At 43.0% G+C, this 18412-nt stretch overlaps 1 protein-coding gene across 2 annotated transcripts in view; it reads left to right on the forward strand.

Annotated features, from left to right (window-relative positions):
* The window catches only part of IMMP2L (inner mitochondrial membrane peptidase subunit 2), a 292279-nt gene that overhangs the window by 169479 nt on the left and 104388 nt on the right, over nt 1-18412 (forward strand). For both annotated transcript variants that reach the window (XM_081331109.1, XM_081331110.1), the window contains exon 4: nt 3972-4037. In XM_081331109.1, the coding sequence (XP_081187235.1) occupies nt 3972-4037 (66 nt within the window). The remainder of the gene's footprint in view (nt 1-3971; nt 4038-18412) is intronic.

Consider the following 18412-nt stretch of genomic DNA (forward strand, 5'->3'; position numbering starts at 1 on the left):
TAGTTTCTTACAGGGTTGATCAGTTCTTTTTTTGTCTGCCTTTGTCTTGTATGCTGTTTTCTTGCAGAAGGTCTACAAACATGGCTTTGACACGGTAGCTGGGTAAATTTCAATTGCCAAGTGTGTCATCTTGACACTGTGAGTTTTGCTTGTTTACTTTCTCAGCAGCAGAACATGCCCCACTCTGAAAGGAGAAAGGAGCACTGACCGTTGGTTTTTGGCTTATTGGCAGGCTCTGCCCAGTTTGGTAATTGGCTTATAGGAGGGCTCCTCTTCAGCCTGGTGTATGCTGTCTCCTGAAGTTCTGTCTGATAAGTGAAGTGAGGTTTAGCAGGCCAAGCCACACCTAGGCCCCTGCATGTTCGGCCTCCACCATTCAACCTCATCCTCCAGCAAGCCTGCTGACCACCGCCCCATCCATGACAGCCCCAGTGAACAGGAAGGTCAGGGAGCTCCCATCTCCAAGAGGCAGCTGGGACTACCCCTCCCACCTGAGCCTAGCTCCAGAGCTGCCCCTCACAGCCTGAGAGGGTCAGCAAGGCCCTGGCACCTGCCCTGGTCCTGCTCCCCCACTGGAGACCCATTGATCCCCCCAGCTTTGCATAGGCTCCCCCAGTGCAATGCAAGCGATATCGAGCTGGCCACCCTTCCATCAGGGAAACCACAATGCTGGGGCTTACTTTTGAGGTAGGGCTTATATTATGAGCATCCTGAAAAATCATACTAGGGCTTATTTTCTGGTTGGGTCTTATTTTCAGGGAAACATGGTACATATGATTCCCACTGACCTCTATGAAGCACTGACCTCTATGAAATATAGCCATATATCATGGCCGAAATTGTTGGCACCCCAGAAATTTTTCCAGAAAATCAAGTATTTCTCACAGAAAAGTATTGCAGGAACACATGTTTTGCTATACACAGGTTTATTCCCTTTGTGTGTGTTGGAACACAACAAAAAAGGGAGGAAAAAAAGCAAATTGGACATAATGTCAAACAAAACTCCAAAAATGGGCTGGACAAAATTATTGGCACCCTTAACTTAATATTTGGTTGCACACCCGTTGGAAAAAATAACTGAAATCAGTCACTTCCTATAACCGTCAATAAGCTTCTTACACCTCTCACCCGGAATTTTGGACCACTCTTCCTTTGCAAACTGCTCCAGGTCTCTCTTATTGGAAGGGCGCCTTTTCCCAACAGCAATTTTAAGATCTCTCCACAGGTGTTCAATGGGATTCAGATCTGGACTCATTGCTGGCCACTTCAGAACTCTCCAGAGCTTTCTTGCCATCCATTTCTGGGTGCTTTTTGACATATGTTTGGGGTCATTGTCCTGCTGGAAGACCCAAGATCTCGGACGCAAACCCAGCTTTCTGACACTGTGCTCTACAGTGCGACCCAAAATCCTTTGGTAATCCTCAGATTTCATGATGCCTTGCACACATTCAAGGCACCCAGTGCCAGAGGCAGCAAAACAACCCCAAAACATCATTGAACCTCCACCATATTTCACTGTAGGTACTGTGTTCTTTTCTTTGTAGGCCTCATTTCGTTTTCGGTAAACAGTAGAATGATGTGCTTTACCAAAAAGCTCTATCTTAGTCTCATCTGTCCACAAGACGTTTTCCCAGAAGGATTTTGGCTTACTCAAGTACATTTTGGCAAACTGTAATCTTGCTTTTTTATGTCTCTGTGTCAGCAGTGGGGTCCTCCTGGGTCTCCTGCCATAGCATTTCATTTCATTTAAATGTCGACGGATAGTTTGCGCTGACACTGATGCTCCCTGAGCCTGCAGGACAGCTTGCATTCCTTTGGAACTTGTTTGGGGCTGCTTATCCACCATCTGGACTATCCTGTGTTGCAACCTTTCATCAATTTTTCTCTTCTGTCCATGACCAGGGAGATTAGCTACAGTGTCATGGGTTGCAAACTTCTTGATAATGTTGCACACTGTGGACAAAGGAAAATCTAGATCTCTGGAGATGGACTTGTAACCTTGAGATTGTTGATATTTGTCCACAATTTTGGTTCTCAAGTCCTCAGACAGTTCTCTTCTCCTCTTTCTGTTGTCCATGCTTAGTGTGGCACACACAGACACAAAATGCAAAGACTAAGTGAACTTCTCTCCTTTTTATCTGCTTTCAGGTGGGATTTTTATATTGCCCACACCTGTTACTTGCCCCAGGTGAGTTTAAAGGAGCATCACATGCTTGAAACAATCTTGTTTATCCACAATTTTGAAAGGATGCCAATAATTTTGTCCAGCCCGTTTTTGGAGTTTTGTTTGACATTATGTCCAATTTGCTTTTTTTCCTCCCTTTTTTGTTGTGTTCCAATACACACAAAGGGAATAAACCTGTGTATAGCAAAACATGTGTTCCTGCAATACTTTTCTGTGAGAAATACTTGATTTTCTGGAAAAATTTCTGGGGTGTCAACAATTTCGGCCATGACTGTATATCTATGAATCACTTTGAAATATATATAAGTATGTATGTACATGTATTTAATTTATTAAAATACTAGTTAACTTTTTTCTGGCACTAAGTGGAATTGTTAGATATTATCTAAAGCAAAGGATATCAGTTTAGCAACCACAATTGGGAATGTCAATTTGATTGTTAAGTGAAGCAATCAGTGAGTGAAACTCTGTGCTCATGATCTCTCTTCAGCTTTCCTTTGCTTTTATAGACCTATGAAGGCTGTTGTAACTGTGAATAATTTGCTAAACAAGAACTATCTGTCCAATTTCTGACCATTATATTATACAATCAGTATTACAGGAAGCTATTGAATAATCACAGCAGATTCTGTACTCTTTTTTTAATTTAGTGGAATGTCTTATAATTTAGTGGAATGTCTTATATCTCTGAAATAAATGACTAACATAAATGTTTATGTATGCTACTGTGTTGCCATTTAGTAGTAAATTTGTCATTAAATATCTGAATCCATCTCAGCATTCTCTATAACAGGACACTAATTTGATCACCAGTGAATATTTTCTAAATTTATTTATTTATTTATTTTTATTAAAAAGTTTTAACATACATTTTATCTTTAACAATCCCCCCTCCCCCTCCCATACCCATCCCTCCCTACCCCTCCCCCCTTCCCCCCCCCCCGACTTCCCAAAGCTAAGTACAGGGTATAAAAACAAATAAAAACAATCATAAGCATCCAAATGCTAACAACCACAAACTCTAAAATCTATCACTCTCTAGCTCAAATAGGATAACTACAAACACTATTACTATTAAATATATAAAAAAAGAAAAAAGAAAAGAAAGGAAGACTTATTCAAATGCTACATGAAACTTTTTAGTCCCGTATTTGTTCTGGATATACTCAATCCATTTTCTCCACTCCATAATGTAACGTTCTTGCGAGTGATCTTTCAAATAAGCCGATATCTTTGCCATCTCTGCCAGGTCTGAAACCTTTAAAGTCCATTCTTCTATAGTCGGCAGTTCCTCCTTCTTCCAATACTGACCTATTAAGAGTCTTGCTGCCGTAATTAAGTTCAACATCAACTTAGTGTCCACAACAGTAGCTTCTGTAATTATACCCAACAGAAAGAATTGCGGACAAACTTTATCTTTTGCTTGAAGATCTTCTGCATATTCCACCAAATTTTTATCCAAAAGGCCTTAACCTTTTTGCAAGTCCACCATATGTGAAAATATGTTGCAAATATTTTCTAAATTTATTTTGCAACAAGAAGAGAATATATTACCTTGGCCTTGTTGGGATTTAATGATTTTTTTCTGGCTCTTGCCCCCTTTCCTACACAGTAGATTGAAATGACAGTGATAGTAATAGCTTCACTTCTGTAATGATAGATGCCATATCAGGCAGAATAACAAAATCTGCACAATCCTCATTCTCAGTCTGGTTTTTCCTCTTCATTTTTTTAAACAATAAGAACCCTGCTGAATCAATAATCACCCCTCCCATTTTTCACCTAGGTCTCCCAAAAACCCAGAACAGAAGATCATTAAACGAGTGATTGCTCTTGAAGGGGATATCATCAAGTAAGTATTATACATTGTCATCTCTGACTTTTGTAGAATATTCTAGCACCTTTTTAGTAGAATTTGAGTGGTATCCCAGACAACCATCATTTTCTGTCACATATGGATATGTATTATTAATGAAGTTACCAATCTAAACTTCTTTTATTTTTTTAATGAGAAAGGAAGGGGTTTAAGACAAAGATAGTCACCAGTCTTCAAGTCACAGTTGATTCAATTTGGAACAGTGTGTCAGCTGCCTATCTTCACCTTCTTTGAAGCTCACTAGCAACTGCCATAACCAGAGGGGAGGGGCACTTGGGAGTGGAAGATTGCTGGAGGTATAAAGAAATCTTGTGGGAAATTGGGGAGTATGGACACTGACAGGAACCAGAGGTGCTAAATCGAGTCATCTTCCTCCTTTTCAAGAACACTGGCCCTGGAAAAGGAATTTGGTGTGGTGCCAGAGGCACCACTTTCCCAAAACATCAGAACAGGACCTGATTGGACTATGCTCCCAGGGGGGAGGGACATTGGGGGTTGCTTTCAATATATGATTTTTGTGCTGTTTTTCTTCACAGTTTGCCTCACACTGCACTCAACATCTCTAGAGAAAGTACCTTTTCTCTAGCACCTATGGAGTGAAGGGTCGTTCTTTCTTAGGGAGAAAGTTGGGACTAGGTTGACACAAGGATCCTGACTTAATAAACCATGTTGGAATTGAGTTGTATCTTTGGGCACATAGCTTGTTTATTTTCCAGATTGCCCCATTGCCTCTCTCTTCACAGAAGCGGTTAAAAACTAGGAAGAGCTACTTCTGTCTTACATGTGAACATTACATTGTAATTAATTGCTCCCAACAACAGAATTTCTTTCAATCTTAGGTCAGGATTCTTCTTCTTCTACAAATCTAGGCTTCTTTAACCATAATTCCGAGTTGAGCATAAAAAGATGCTGTGAGTTTAGGGTTCATTTACTGCTACATCTTGTTTACATTAGTATGATGCTTATTTATTTATTTATTTATTTATTTATTTATTTATTTATTTATTTATTTATTTATTCGGTTTATATACCGCCCTATTCCCAAAGGACTCAGGGCGGTTTACAAGGCAAAATTTAAAAATAATCCAATATAAAATTAAAATAAAATAAATTAAGTCTAGCCACAAAAATTAAATCACAATTTAAAAACATTAAACCCCTCAGTCCAGACCAGATAGCTCAAAGAGCCCAGTTTTTAGGTCCCGGCGAAATGAACGAAGGTCGGGGGCAGTCCGGAGTTCCGTTGGCAGTTGATTCCATAGGGCAGGCGCGCCCACAGAGAACGCCCTCCCCCTGTGGATCGCCCGTCGGCAATCCTTGACTGGCGGTACCCTGAGGAGGCCCTCCCTGTGGGAGCGCACAGGACAATGGGAAATTGACGCTGGCAGCAGGTTCTCCCTTAGATAATCCGGGCCCATGCCATTTAGGGCTTTATAGGTCACCCAGAGGGCAACCGGAAGCCAATGCAGCTCGCGGAGTAGAGGTGTTACACGGGAGTATCGGGAGACTCCCATCACAACTCGCGCAGCTGCATTCTGCACCAGTTGAAGCCTCCGAGTGGTCCTCAGGGGCAGCCCCATGTAGAGAGCATTGCAGTAGTCTAGCCGGGAGGTCACGAGCGCATGGGTGACTGTGCGTAGGGCATCTCGGTCCAGATAGGGCCGTAACTGGCGCACCAGGCGAACCTGGGCAAAAGCCCCCCTGGCCACGGCTCCTATATGATCTTCCAAACTGAGCCATGAATCCAGGAGGACACCCAAGTTGCGGGCCCTATCAATGGGGGGTAACACCTCACCCCCCATAGTTAACGATGGAAAAGATTGGTTAGTCTGAGATGCCGGTATGCACAGCCACTCAGTCTTGGCAGGATTGAGACGAAGCCTGTTTCTCCCCATCCAAACCCGGACCGCTTCCAGGCAATGGGACATCACGTCGAGGGCATCGCTGGGTTGGTTCGGGGTGGAAAGAAAAAGCTGGGTATCATCAGCATACTGATGATACCCCACCCCAGAACCACGAATGAGCTCACCCAGCGGCTTCATATAGATGTTGAACAAGAGGGGAGAGAGGACCAACCCCTGAGGAACTCCACAAACGAGAGGCCTCGGGGCGGACCTCTGCCCTCCCGTCAACACCGACTGCGAGCGGCCCAGGAGGTAGGAGGAGAACCACTGTAAAACAGTCCCCCCCACTCCCAACCCCCTGAGACGCCACAGTAGGATACCATGGTCGATGGTATCAAAAGCTGCTGAGAGGTCTAATAGGACTAGGACAGAGGAACAACCCCTGTCCCGAGCGTGGCAGAGATCATTCACCAGCGCAACCAATGCCGTCTCCGTGCTGTACCCAGTCCTGAAGCCCGATTGGTATGGGTCCAGATAATCAGTTTCCTCCAGGAACAGAGGGAGCTGAAGTGCCACCACGCTCTCAACCACCTTCGCAAGAAAGCGAAGGTTGGAGACCATACGATAGTTGTTCAAAATAGCTGAATCTAGGGCAGACTTCTTGAGGAGGGGCCTCACCACCGCCTCCTTATTTATCAGCTTAAAACAATATAGGAGCATGTGCAGTTTTATACTGAACATGTTTTACATCACAAATCAAAGCATGCTTTCATTCAAGTTCTTATTATTTATTTTATTTAGAAATTAATAATTTTTGTTGAAATCAAGATATGCACATCATTTAGAATACAAATCCATTTAATAAGGGAAAGGATCCTTATAAGTTTCTATTAAAGCAAGATGAGGATTTTCAATAAAATATGTAATTATTTAGAAAATGCTACAGTTGATAAACACTGATATTATTCAATCTGTCCGTGAAGAAATGCAACTGTCCTGCATCAGTTTATTAGTTTGCAATGTTTTTGTTGTTATTTGCGAAGTCATGTCCGACCCATTGTGACCCGATAGACAATGTTCCTCCAGGCCTTCCTGTCCTCTACCATCTTCTGGAGTCCCTTTGAGCTCACGCCTACTGCTTCAGTGACTCCATCTAGCTACCTCATTCTCTATCGTCCCCTTCTTCTCTTGCCCTGAGTCTTTCCCAGAATTAGGCTCTTCTCCAGTGAGCTTCTTTCTCATTAGGTGGCCAAAGTATTTGAGTTTAAACTTCAGGATCTGGCCTTCTAAGGAGCAGTCAGGATTGATCTCCTCTAGGACTGACCAGTTTGATGCCTTGCAGTCCAAGGGATTCACAGGAGTCTTCTCCAGCACCATAGTTCAAAGGCCCCAATTCTTTGGCGCTCAACCTTTCTTATGGTCCAACTTTCACAGCCATACATTGCAACTGGAAAAACCATGGCCTTGACTATACGCACTTTTGTTGGCAGGGTGATGTCTCTACTTTTTAGTATGCTGTCTAGATTTGCCATAGCTTTCCTCCCCAAGAGCAAGCGTCTTTTAATTTCTTGGTTGCAGTCCCCATCTGCGGTGATCTTGGAGCCCAGGAAAATAAAATCTGTCACTACCTCCATTTCTTCCCTATCTATTTTCCAGGAATAGAGAGGGCTGGATGCCATGATCTTGGTTTTACTAATGTTATGTTTCAAGCCAACCTTTGCACTCTCCTTCTTCAGTATACAGCCTTGCCAGACTCCTTTCCCAATTTTGAAGCAATCAGCGGTTCCGTGTCCAGTTCTCACTGTTGCTTCTTGACCCGCATATAGGTTTCTCAAAAGACAAATAAGATGATCTGATACTCCCATCTCTTTAAGAACTTGTCACAATTTGTTGTGATCCACACAATCAAAGGCTTTTGCATTGTCAATGAAGCAGTAGTAGATGTTTTTCTGGAACTCTCTAGCTTTCTCCATGATCCAGCATATGTTGGCAATTAGATCTCTAGTTCCTCTGCCTTTTCAAAATCCTGCCTGTACTTCTGGTAGTTCTCGATCCACATATTGCTGGAGTCTAGCTTGTAGGATTAAGCATAACTTTACTAGCATGTGAAATGAGTGCAATGGTGCGATAATTTGAACATTCTTTGGCATTGCCTTTCTTTGGAATTGGAATGTAAACTGACCTTTTCCAATCCACTGTTGAGTTTTCCAAATTTGCTGGCAAATTGAGTGCAGCACTTTTACTGCATCATCTTTTAAGATTTTTAATAGCTCAGCTGGAATACTGTCACCTCCATTAGCTTTTTGTTGCTCAGATTTCCTAAGGCCCATTTCACTTCACATTCTAGTACAGGGCTTTTCAACCAGTGGTACGGGTACCACCTGTGGTACATTGGCACCTGGCAGGTTATATGCAACCATCCTAGAAAAGTGGTAGCAGGGGAGGGGAATGAGCTGAAGCGGTGGCAGCACCACACAAGCCTGAGTGAGAGATGGCTGGAGTTGCAGGGCTGTCAGGGCTCTGCAGAAGTGCCAGCATCAGCACTTCTACGGGGCTTTCAGGGCTCAGTGGAAGCACCAGGAGCTCAGCGCTGATCCTGGTGCTTCTGCTGAGCCCAGAAGAAGTGCCGATCAGCTGGAATGTTGCAGCATCTCCAGGGTCTTGTGATTTACTGTACATTCAGATGCTTGGCAGCAGAGTTTGTCTCCCAGTTGATACCTGGTTAGTTGAAGTCTCCCATTATTACTATGGTGTGCATTTGTTAGTTGGTTCGTCTATTTCATCTGATTGGTTGGGTGGTCTGTAATAAACACCTATGGCAATGTTACTTTTGTTTTCTTTTATATTGACCCATATACCTTCTGGAGAGATTTTGTTTTGGGTCATGTGCATTTCTGCAGATATGTAGTGTTCTCTTACATAATAGTCCAATTCCCCCTCCTCTTTTTGTAGACCTGTTTCTTTTGAACAATTTATATCCATCCATCTGTCCATTCCATTCATGGGTTTCGTCCCACCAGGTTTCTATTATGCCAACTATATCTTACCTAATTCATAATTATTGAGTGCCATTTACACCTCTATCACTGCCTGGTTTGGAACTGCAACCAAACAAGACAGACACAGATTTCAACGAATACTTAGAACTGCAGAAAAAACAATTACTACCAGCCTGCCTTCCATTGAGGACCTGTATACTGCACAAGCAAGAAAGATGGCTGTGAAAATATCTGCAGATGATGCTATAGGGCATTGCACAAAACAACTAGACAGAAAGACAGTTTTTTCCCCATGCCATCACTCTGCTAAACAACTAATACCTACAACAACATCAAACTACTTAGTAAAGCTGTATTATTATTATTTTCCTCATTCTTCCTATTACCTATCCTTATCTTCTTATTACTATAACTTTGTTGCTTGTATCTTAAAATTTATATTGTTTTAATAAGTACCCTAGTATGATTTATGTTGTTGCTTAGCTGGTTTCCTGTGACTATCACTAAGTGGCATCATCATGATTTATCACTATTACTTGTATGCACACTGAGAACTTACATACTGGAGACAAATTCCTTGTGTTGTCCAACCACACTTGGCCAATAAAGAATTCTATTCTATTCTGTTCTGTTCTGTTCTGTTCATATACTCCAAAAGGAGTACAATATGTGGGGACCAATCAGATTCTTCTTCCTAGCATTATTCCCGTGCAATGGCAGGGTCCGCTTGTCAGCATATCCATCTCCATTTGGCTCGAGAGACTAACCTATAAGCAATAATCTCTCCTGTCTTTTCCTGGAGAAGTTGCTTAATTAATGAAAAATTGAATACTCATTTAGAACTTCACTAGTTGTCAGGACCCACTTCAATCCCACATCTTAAGAAAGCAGAACTCTTGGAAACAATTTCTTCCAACAGGAACTTTTATTAAGAGTAGTTGATAGCAGGCATAATAGACAGGATCTGTGATTTCCTGCGCAGAGTGATAGGTTAAGGTATCCCCAAACAAGACCCCACCTCATAGTTCATCTGGCCAGTGTTGAACAGCCAATTCCCAGGTGTTAGGTCCCTCGTGGGAAAAGCGGAGATAACATCGGCCCATCTCTGGTTCACACAGCAATGGTTGGGTGGCTCTTCACACCTTCCTCTGAGAGTGTAGAAATAAACCAGGCACGGAGGTTACACTCCTTTACTTCCTCCCTTGTTCTAGCTGACAGTTTAGGGAGTGAAAGTTCAAAGAGAGATATAACGCAAGAAAGCAAAATGTTACATTGTAGTGGATAGAGGAAGCAGAGGCAATAAAAGAAAGCAAAATGTTACATTGTAGCAGATAGAGGAAGCAGAGGCAATAAACCCACAGGCACATCTCCCCTCCCCCTTGGGAGTATGTCAGAACCCAGGGAAATGTGAGATTTGATTTTGGGTCAGAGGGGATAGATAGAAATGAAATAGGAATGGGTTCTGACATCCTGCCCCCTTTAAAAATAGGAGAGAAACAAAGAAACAAAGAGAAATAGTAGAGAAACAAAACAGGTGTCAGAATCCATTTATATCCCATTCATAAATGTATGTCTAAAATATTATACTCCTCCCTGGATTCTGCCATTTTCAATGCCCCAGGCATGGAATGCCCAATGATTTTAGGACTGGAATGGCTGAAGAAATGGAACCCCGGGATAAATTGGAGGACAGCAGAACTCAATTTCCCAAAGGGAGAACATAGAAGCTTAAAACCCCAAGGCATCAGAGGGGGAAGAGAAGGGTTACCAGAGATACCGGAGGAACACAGGGACCTTGCTGAAGTTTTCAGTGAGGAACGGGCAGATGAGCTTCCCCCCCACTGCCCCACAGACTGTGCTATAGAATTCAAACCCGGGGCAAAGCTTCCAAAGCCCAGGATGTATGCCATGAGCCTGAAGGAAATGGCAGAGATGGAAAGGTTCATAAAGAAAAACTTAGAAAGAGGATTTATTGAGCCTACCAAACCCAAAGTGGCCGCCCCAGTCCTGCTCAGGGAGAAGAAGGACGGTTCTTTCCACTGTTGTATGGATTACAGGAATCTGAACACAATTAGTGAATGTAATCTGTACCCCCTACCCCTAATGAAGCATATGCTATCCCACCTATCGAAAGGAAGGATTTTCACTAAACTAGACCTGAGGGAAGCATATTACCGCATTAGGATTAAGGAAGGAGATGAATGGAAGACTGCATTCAACTGCCCATTGGGTTGCTACCAGTTCAAAGTACTGCCATTTGGACTGCAAGGGCCCCCGCAGTCTTTATGCAATTAATTAATGATGTGCTATATAAGGGGGTCCTGGTTTACCTCGATGACATCCTTGATATTCACTGAGACCAAAGAGGAACATATCAACCTAGTCAGAGCAGTCCTGAAAAAGTCCTGAAATGCTAAATTATCGAAGTGTGAGTTCCACCAGGAAAGAATAGACTATCTGGGATATCACATATCCCCAGAGGGCATCGAAATGGACCCTGAGAAAGTCAGGGCAGTATTAGAATGGGCACCACCACCCCCCGCACACGGAAGCAATTGCAAAGCAATTGCAAAGATTTGCAATTTCTACTGCCAATTCATGCTTTCATTTGGCCAAATAGCCATGCTCCTGACAAACTTGTTGAAAATGAAGGGGGCGTCCCCCGTGAAACCCAGCCAGCCTCTGAAGTGGACCATAGAATGTCAAGCCGCATTTGAAAGGCTAAAGAGACCTTTTTCTGCTGAACCTGTCCTGAGACATCCAGATCATGATAAACCTTTTGTAATACAGGCAGATGCTAGCGATATAGCGGTGGGAGCCATATTATTACAGGAAAATGATGAAGGGGTGTTGCAACCATATGCATATACATCCAGAAAACTCACAGAAACAGAACAACATTGGCCCATATGGGAAAAGAAGGCTTATTCTATAAGATGGGCAATAATTACATGGTGCCAGTTCCTAGAAGGAAATAAAATCCCCTTCCAGGTCTGGACAGACCACAAAAACTTGGAAGCATTAAAAACACCCAGGAAACTCACTCCTAAGCAAGCCCGCTGGTCCCAACATTATCTAAGGGAACACCTGCTTCCGGCATCAACTTTCCATCGTCCTGTGCACTCCCACAGGGAGGGCCTTCTCAGGGTGCCGGCGGGTTAAGGAGTGTCGGCGGGTGATCCCCAGGGGGAGGGCATTCTCTGTGGGTGCGCCTGCCCTTTGGAATGATTTACCGGTGGAACTTCGGACCGCCCCCGATCTGCGTTCATTTCGCCGGGACCTGAAAACCTGGTTTTTTGATCTATCAGGCCTGGACTGAAGGGGTTTTAGCTTTTAATATTGTTTTAATTGTTGGGCTTAATTAATTTAATCTATTTTAATTTTATACTATTTTTATATTGTATTTTATGTTGCCCTGTAAACCGCCCTGAGTCCTTCGGGAATAGGGCGGTATAAAAATTTAATTAATTAAATAAATAAATAAATAAACATTTTCACCGATTCAATTTCACTCTCAAACACTTACTGGGGGGGAAGAATTTCCTGGCAGTTGCATTATCTCGCATGCCCCAATATAACAGCACACGGACCACTGACTCTAAACCACTTGTGCCTGAACAACAACTGGCAGCACCAGTCACCACCAGGGCTCAAATAAAAATGAAGCCGAAGGTGGATAGCCAAACTGGAATAGAATTCCGAAAGTCTTTGGAAAGTGATGAATGGTTCCAGACAAATAGACATGCGTGCACAATTAAAGATGGGCTACCTTGCGTGGGTGAGAAGTTATACATACCTGCCACCCAGAGGATCAATTTTATGCAACTATGCCATGATACAAAATCAGCAGGACATTTCGGGTTTGTAAAAACTTTACACTCAACTAAAAGGCAATTTTGGTAGCCATCCATGAAAAAGGACATAGAATGCTATGTGGGCAGCTGTCAAATTTGCGCAATGGCTAAAAGGCTGCAAGGGAAATCGCCAGGACTGTTACAACTGGTGGCGAACCCCTCAGCCCCATGGAAAGAAATAGCCATGGATTTTATTGTGGAACTACCAGAAAGCAACGGAAACACCGTAGTCTGGACTGTCACAGATCTTTTCTCTAAGCAAGTACATTTCATACCTTGCCAAAAAATCCTGACTGCAAAAGCATTAGCAAATCTTTTCGTACAGCATATTTACAGATTGCATGGGGCACCACAACGCATCATATCTGATAGAGGGGTGCAATTTTCATCGGCATTTTGGAAAGAATTTTTATCCCTTTTAGGAACCACCCAAGGACTGACATCTAGTCATCACCCTCAATCCAACGGTCAATGTGAAAAGGCTAACTCAGTGCTTGAGCAATATTTAAGATGCTTTATTAATTTCCAGCAAACAAACTGGATGGACCTACTACCTTTTGCAAAAGTGGCATATAATAATGCAGTCCACTCCAGCACAGGTTACACTCCTTTTCAAGTAGCTACCGGTCAAAGTTTCAACCCCATATCAGAACTAACCCCAAAGGAACCGGTAATTCCCGAACTGAAGGAATGGATTGCTCAATTACAAAACATCTGGCTAATCGTTAGGAAAGCGTTAGAAGATGCTAGACAAGCATACAAGACACAGGCAGACAAAAGAAGAGCCGATCCCACACCATTCAGGGTGGGAGAGATGGTATATTTATCCACAAAATACCTTAAATCACTCCAACCCTGTAAAAAACTAGGACCAAAATATATTGGACCTTTTTCAATTAAAAGAATCATAAACCCGGTAACAGTTGAATTAGGACTACCCAAAAATCTTAGACAAATACACACAATCTTTCACTGCAGTTTAATAAAGAGAGAACAACAATCACCCCTACGAACAAAAACCCCACCACCACCACCTCCCATCATGGTGGAAGGAGAACAACATTTTGAGGTGAAAGAAATTTTAGATTCCAGAAAACACCATGGAACGATCCAATATTTAGTGGCTTGGAAACACCTCCCCTCCTCAGAAAATGAGTGGGTCAATAAACTCCACGTTAAAGCACCAAAGTTGCTTAAGAGATTTCATAAAGAATATCCAAACAAACCGGGTTAACATTTATATTTTTTTCCCCTACAGATGGACCTATCTTTTTTAAAAAGGAGAGCAGACTGTCAGAATCCATGTATATCCTATTCATAAATGTATGTCTAAAATATTATACCCTCCCTGGATTCTGCCATTTTCCCGAGGGGAGAAGAGAAGATGTTTATTCAGCCTGCCTGTAGGCTGTCTTCAAAGACCAGGGAAAGCCTTTTGAACTGAGGACAACAAAGGGAGGGAAGGGAGAAGGAGATCTGGTTTGTATCTCCATTTGAATCTGAAAAGGAAGGAGGCAATAGTCAGAAAGGCACGGGAAGATCCCTCTTTCCCACGAAAGGGTTTGACACCTAAGTTTAATTGATGTGGGTCTGACCAAATGGGTTTGAGGGGAGGGGGTTGAACCGGGAACTGTTTATAAAGTATCAAAGTGTAACACAATGCCAGATTTCCACAACCGATCATGTCCTAGTAAAAACTCCTTTTGGACAAGACCTGGCTCCAAGAGTTCTTTATTTTCCTAAGATGTGGATTGGGGTGGGTCCTGACAACAGGTATACAGGTTAGTTGGGTTTGTTGGGATATAGTTTGGGTGCTCTAATGTGATGTTTGTGGACCCACTCATTCTGTGAGGAGGGAAGGTGTTTCCATGCTACTTTCTAGAATGTAGGATTTCTTTTATTTCAAAGTGTTGTTCTTCTTCAACCATTATTGGAGGTGGTGGAGGGGGGATTTTTGGCCATAAGAGCGACTGTTGTTCTTGTTTCAGCAAGCTGCAGTGAAAGACTGGGTGTACTTGTCTGAGGTTTTTTGGTAATTCTAATTCTACTGTTACTGGGTTTATGATTCTTTTAATTGGAAAAGGTCCTATATATTTTGGACCAAGTTTTTTAGAGGGTTGTAGGGATTTTAGGTATTTTGTAGACAAATATACCATTTCTCCTCCTATAGGCAGGCAACTTACAACTTCTTTAAAACCGCTCTGATCAGTTTGACATGCTCTTCTTTGGTCTCGGTGAAGATAAGGATGTCATCTAAATAAACCAGAACCCCCTTGAATAGGTGCTCCCTTAGCACCTCGTTGATTAATTGCATAAATACTGGGGGGGAGCTTACAGTCCAAACAGCAAAACCTTGAATTGGTAGCATCCCATCAGGCAATTGAATGCAGTTTTCCATTCATCCCTTTCTTTAATCCTAACGCAGTAGTACGCTTCCCTTAGGTCTAGTTTGGTGAAAATTCTCCCTTTCGATAGGTGGGATAACATGTCCTTCATGAGGGATAGGGGGTACAGGTTGTTTTCACTGATTGCATTCAAGGCACAGTAATCCACGCACAAGCACAAAGTGCCAGCCTTTTTTTTCTGGAAAGGACCAGGGTGGCTACTTTGGGCTTGGCAGTTTGATAAATCCCCTTTCCAGGTTTTTGTCTATGAATTTTTTCATCTCCTCCTGCTCTTTAGAGCTCATGGAGTACAATCTGGGCTTTGAGAGTTTTGCCCCAGGTTTTATTTCTATGGTACAGTCCGTGGATTGGAGAGGAGGGAGCTCATCCAACCATTCCTCACTCGGTATTCCTCCAGTATTTCAGGTAACCCCTTTTCCTCTCCCATCAACACTTTCTCCACTCCTGGATTTGGTAGGGCTTCTTGGGGTGTTGAGTTCTCATGATCCCCTTTTGGGAATCTAAGCTCTGCTATTCTCCAATCTATCTGGGGGTTCCACTTCTTTAGCCACGCCAGCTCTAAGATCACTGGGCATTTCATGCCTGGGGTTACTACAATTTTATGTCTTCCTCATGGTCCCCCAGAGATAGGTGGATTGGTAAAGTGGCTAGGGTAGCTGGCATCCCCCCTGCTATGGACCCATCTAGCTGTATGAACAAGATTTCAGCCTCCTCCCCAGGATGCCCAAGTTCCCCACTAGCGTCAGACTAATGAAGCAATGGGTGCAGCCAGAATCTATTAGGGCTTTCACTTTGACAGCTTCGGGCATAGAGGGGGCTGTCCACTTACCAGGGGTTCGTCCTCCGAGTTGTCATCCAAGGAATCCAGTGCCCTTGCAGTGTAGGCTTGGCAGAGGGCAGGGACTCTACAGCCTCTGTTGCTTTCATGGTGGGTTCTTGTGGCTTGGCTGGAAACTTCCCTGATTTTCTGGCCGGTGATTGATCTGGGTTGTGTTTGAGGGGCTTTCGAGAGGCACTCTATGGCACAATGCCCCTCTCTCCTGCATTTGAAACAGCCTGTTGACTTCTTGGCCATGGCTGGTGTTTTTGCTGGTTCACGCAATGGTTCAGGGGGGTGAGCGGCCCCACAGTTTTCCTCGGTGGTGCCTCTTCAGTAGGTTGATCTCTGCTTCCTCCTCCAGGACATACCATTTGTGTAGTCGGTGTCGGTCCCGTTGGGGTAGGCAAGCATCATAGTTTAGGCCATCCTAAAGAGGATGTTTTCTGGCAGTTCAGTTTGCTAGCGATGGCCTGGAATTCTTGCATATATTCGGCTACCGGGCATCTGCCTTGCTTCACTGTTTTGATCCTGTCATGGGCTTTTCAGTCAGCCAGGGGGTCCTCGAATCACCTTCTCAGTGAGGACATAAAGTGGTTGAAGGTGTGGAGCTCTGAGGCATTGGAATCATGCAGGTTCACCATCCAGTCTGCGGCCACCCTGACCAGAGCGGATTGCACAATCCGGATACGGGATTTGTTGTTGGGGATGTCTCGTCCATATCCTTCCATGTAGCTGAGGACTTGGGTTAGGAAGAACCCGAATATCATGATTCTCTTTTGAATTTCATGTCCAGCAGTGGGAATTTTTGGATGGATCAGTGCCTTTGTCATTGTCGGTGATGTCTCGCATCTCGATCAGCAGCTGCGGGTCAGGGGGGAGTGGGGACTGCCAAAGCGGTAGCTGCTGTCTCAGTGGTTTTGGTGGACGTCTCTGGGACTTCAGTAGTTAAGTTTCTTTATGCTTTTAGTGGCTGGTCCTATATAAACTTTAAGAGCATAGTATGTATGTTCCCACAAAACAGCTACTGCCATACTGGTCAGCAAATACTCATTTAGTAAAAGAGAAGCTAGGATTTGATCTCTGCCTTATGAGTTACTACAGGTTGAGAAGAGATCCTTCTGGAGAATATTTATGTGGTCACTAAGAGTCAATAGTGACTTGATAGCGTATCATCATCATCATCTCTTGCTATCTACCACCATTTCAATTGTCCTTTTTCTTTATTTCTACACAAATGAACATATTTCCAAAGAGAAAGCATGAGCTGTAGCCACTAACTATTTTTATTTTCTAAGAATGCTTGGTGGAGCTGTAATGATATGTGAGTATAACCTTGAGGGACAAGGGAAAGAGATGCTGCCTGAGATTCTGTTAATGTAGCCTAGCTCAACTAGTTTTTTTTCTTTCTGGCTTACCTATGAGGACTGGCATCTTACAAGTCTACTTTCTTTCAAAGAGAGGAATTTCAAAAATGACTAATTTTTTGGAGTTAAAAATCTTCTAAAAGACAAGTTGTATTATAGCAAGAGATTATTTTCCATCCAGGATTGAAAGAAGGTCCGAGTAGGTTTAAGGATGAACAAGTGAAGGTTTAATTTTTGAAAAACAGACTGAAATGTTGATTTTGGAAAGTTAAGGATTTAGATCAGGCATGTCAAACTTGCGACGTCATGTGACATCACCCGAAGTATCACGACTTTTTCCCCATTGCCGGCAATGGGGAGGGCGCAGTTTCATCATGATGCATCCGGACTGCGGGCTGGCAGTTTGTCATGCCTAATTTAGATGGACTTGAAAGAATGTAGAGATTTGAAAATGTATAAAGTATTATTTTTATTTTTTTATATTTTTATTACATTTATATCCCGCCCTTCTCCGAAGACTCAGGGCGGCTTACAAGCTTAGTAGTAGCCTTCATTCTATGTATGTGCCTGCTTGTTAGGGCTTTCACACACACACCAAGCGGCATTATTACAAAGTCAGCTTATTGCCCCCAACAATCTGGGTCCTCATTTTACCTACCTCGGAAGAATGGAAGGCTGAGTCAACCTTGAGCCTGTTGGGATGCGAACCTGCACTAATTGCAGGCAGCTGGTGTTACTTAAGGAGGCATTAGCCCACTGCTCCACCAAGGCTCTGATTTTTTTAAAAAAAATTATGATAAGAAAGTATTGCTGATTGGAAAATAAACAGATGATAAGAAGGGACTTGAAGACTGGCTACAGGGAACCAAAAAGAACAAAGTATACTTCTTAAAGGAGAGCAGACTCATCAATACAATGGAGCAACACTATATGACTTTAGAAGAAACATTTCAGAACAATATACTCAGAAGTTACTTACAACATTGCGTGATATTGTAGCATATGGAAGAACAGATTGGATAATGGCTTTATTGGATACAACTGAGACTGATCAACTCCTTCCCT

The sequence above is a fragment of the Vipera berus genome (genome assembly GCF_964194415.1).
Source record: "Vipera berus genome assembly, chromosome: 6".
Lineage (NCBI taxonomy): Eukaryota > Metazoa > Chordata > Lepidosauria > Squamata > Viperidae > Vipera > Vipera berus.